We start from the raw sequence: 3,193 nt of genomic DNA, 5'->3' as shown, positions 1-3,193 counted from the left end.
AATACAATTATCCAATAGTAATATGTGCCCATATGCGAAGAACCGGATCGAAAGTTATTTCAGCATAGAAAATACCCAAATTTGTTCTCAATACTTGTACGCTGCTGTAAATTGAGGAAAACCTTCTAGAAAAGCTGACCACTCTCCAAACTCCAAAACCCCCTTTATTTTAATCTCGACATAAAGCTTTCTTGGGCGTGTAAACAATCCTTAGAAAAGGAAAATGGTTCGATGTCTGTAGGGGAGAGTGCATCATCCATATGCACATTAATCACGTATTTGTATATATTTTTTATAGGCATGTGACATGGGAAGGAGACAGTAACTAATAGATAAATTCAGCCACAGGAGAGGGATGAGGTACGATGTGTTATTTATAAGGATAAGTTTGAAGTGTGTTAGGATATGTTTCCTTCTCTCTTTCCTCATCATCACCCATGCCTATGCGCATCGCCCATCCACATGCCCTCCTCCATTTCTATAATTCTGTTTGACAAAGAAAATGAAAAAAACATCCACAACCCTTTGGAAGAAAAATCCGCAAGGGGTCTACATAAACCCCTTCCATCTCTGACCCAATCTCCTCACATCCCTTCTCTCTCACACTTTCATGACACTCTCTTACAGACCCCAGAGTCGAACAGGAACTCTTGGGAGCCTTGAAACTATAACAAAATCCCTGTAATAGCCGAAGAGGAACCTAATTTCTTCGTCCTTTTTTCTTTGTCTCGCCCCTTTCTGTTGCTCCCGGCACTCGGAACCTCGTAACAGGAACTCAATATAAGGGGTATCATCCTATCTCGGTCTCTGTTTTAGGCCTATAAGTTTCCCCCCTCTCGATTCTTCTGTTTCTAGCCTTCTATTCGGAGTTCTAAGTGAGGGGAAATGAAGGAGGATTTGGAATACCGAAGTCTTATACCGGGATTGCCCGACGAAATTGCTCTGGATTGTCTTATCAGGGTTCCTTATCAATCTCATTCCGGACTCAAATCCGTCTGCCGTAGATGGAAAAGGCTACTATCTGATCATTCCTTCTATGCCCATCGGCGAATTGCTGCCAAAGGGGAGGATTTGATTTGCCTCGTACAATCCATCGTCAGCTCGCCGGTGCGGGCCGAATCCGAACTGAAGCAGACTGGCACCAAGACTCCGCCTGTGTACGCCCTCACCGTCTACAACGCGACCAATGACACTTGGCGGAGGCTGCCGGACACGCCTTTGTTATCCGCTGGCATCCCCATGTTCTGCCAGTGCGTCGCCGTTGCCGGGAAGCTGGTTCTCATTGGAGGATGGGATCCCAAAACTCTCGACTCCATAGCCGATGTATACGTCTACGATTTCGTCAAGGGTGGCGGATGGTACCGAGGCTCCAGCATGTCGACCGCCCGCTCCTTCTTCGCCTGCGCGGCGGTTGGACCCTTCGTTTATGTGGCCGGCGGACACGACAATCAGAAAAATGCGTTGAGGTCGGCGGAGCTCTACGATCCCGAGACTGACACTTGGCGGTCGCTCCCTGATATGGCGGAGGAACGCGACGAGTGTCAAGGGTTCTCGACCGGCGACGACCGGTTCTTCTGGGTGCTGAGCGGCTACGGTACCGAGTCGCAAGGACGGTTCGACTCATCAGCCGAGTTATACGACACGGTGCGGTGCTGCTGGACCCGGATCGACGGCGTTTGGCCTTATCCTAACGCCAGCCCGAGAGCGTCCACAGTTTGCTTGCCTCTGAAAGAAAAACGGAAATGCGAATTGACGGACGTGTCCTACCCGAGCCTCTGGTACACCGACGCGAGCGGGGGCAATGGCGGGAATCAGAGGGGGGTGCGGGAGTACGACTGGAAGGAGAGAGCATGGAGAGTGCAAGCCTCGCTGCCGGAGGGGATTCGCTCGTCGCCATGCGTCACCGTCGTGGAGGGCGGGGGAACGCCGTCCGATCGGGTATTCATGATCGGGTCAAGCAACGGCGAGGAGGGAACTGTGAAGTACGTAGCCTGCGTGTTGGAAATAAGCGGGAATAAGAAGTGGGCTCAGTTGGATGCCCCAGTTGAGTTCTCTGGTTATGGTTTCTCCGCTTGCTCGTTGCACCTCTGAGCTACCCGAACTTGTACTCCTCTCTCTCTTTTTGGTTTTTTTTTTTTTTTTTTTTTTGACCTTTTCCTCCGTGCCGGTTGTGTCGTGTCAGACGTACGCCTGCTTTTGCCGTATTCGGTAATATGTATTGTAAAGTCAGAACGGTACCATTGTAAATATAAGGAAGAAAGAGTAAAGAGTGTTTTTGCCTAATTGTTCTTTCCATTCCAACAATAAGTTGATTAACCAAAATGAATCTCCATAGATCTGGAGAAACGAAGACTCGAGACTGAAGAAGGTTTTTCTTTTCTTTTTCTTTTAATTTAAGTGATCACTGATTGGGCTTGCCAGGACTGGTTTGTCGATGTCGGTGTGGAAGAGAGGGAGTGATAAGGGGGCCCATCCCTTTGTTTTGTTCTACTTCTTTTTTCTATTTGTCTCTGCTATTATTGCCTGTCTTTCTTTATACTGTACCGACATTGACATTTGATACTTTGTTAACATTTATCTGCGGTCTCCGGCACTAGAGAAGTCTTCGCTCTTCCACTTTAATAAAAATCTGGGTGTGGAGATATTTTGCTACGTTCGGAGAATTTGGATAACTGGTTCTTTACAGAAAGAGAGAGAAAGAAAGGATTTTCTGATGGGAGGGGTGGTCCGAAGTGGCAATGGTTTTCTGCATGATTTCTGCAGTCCATCCCTTTCCGATCTTCTTTAGCACGATTTGATTGACACTAATTTGCGGCTCTAAGTAGGGGATTGTTTTAATTAAAGTTGCAGAAGTGCGAGATGAGATGGTGTGACCTTTGAGGTTTAGGGATAACTTTGCCACTTCTGACGTCTCAAACCGGGCCTCCCGTCCCCGTCCAGTTGAGAGAAGCCGCAACACGGCCGCGGCCGACGATGTGAACTGACTTGCAGAGCCAAAGATGTGACAAGTCGGTGGCTTTTGCTATCTCAGTGGCAAAGTGGCGCTTTTTCTTTGAACTTTTTTGAGAAAAAATCGGCTCTCTAACAAGTTCTACAATGTTCTTCTCGACATAGTCGACGACAAAACCTGCCAATTGCGAGAACAAAACAAAAATGACGGAAGGAAGGATCTTCTGGTTACTATTCTACCATT

The 3,193-nt window shown here is 47.7% G+C and overlaps 1 protein-coding gene across 1 annotated transcript; it reads left to right on the top strand.

The window, feature by feature from the left end:
- The first annotated feature begins 529 nt into the window (after positions 1–529).
- On the top strand, positions 530–2,296 carry LOC137959684 (F-box/kelch-repeat protein SKIP20-like). The gene has a single exon (XM_068807019.1). The coding sequence runs from the start codon at positions 886–888 to the stop codon at positions 2,089–2,091; it is 1,206 nt and encodes a 401-aa protein (XP_068663120.1). The 5' UTR covers positions 530–885; the 3' UTR covers positions 2,092–2,296.
- Positions 2,297–3,193: the final 897 nt, after the last annotated feature.

This window comes from Aristolochia californica, unplaced genomic scaffold, assembly GCF_029961685.1.
Source record: "Aristolochia californica isolate CCGP_79_NKW_82.1479 unplaced genomic scaffold, dmAriCali1.0.hap1 SCAF_1, whole genome shotgun sequence".
Lineage (NCBI taxonomy): Eukaryota > Viridiplantae > Streptophyta > Magnoliopsida > Piperales > Aristolochiaceae > Aristolochia > Aristolochia californica.
This window is presented reverse-complemented; position numbering and strand designations above follow the sequence as displayed.

What these genes read in the sequence shown, in the direction of transcription:
- LOC137959684 (XM_068807019.1), top strand. Translation starts at nt 886, where the DNA reads ATGAAGGAGGATTTGGAATACCGAAGTCTTATACCGGGATTGCCCGAC.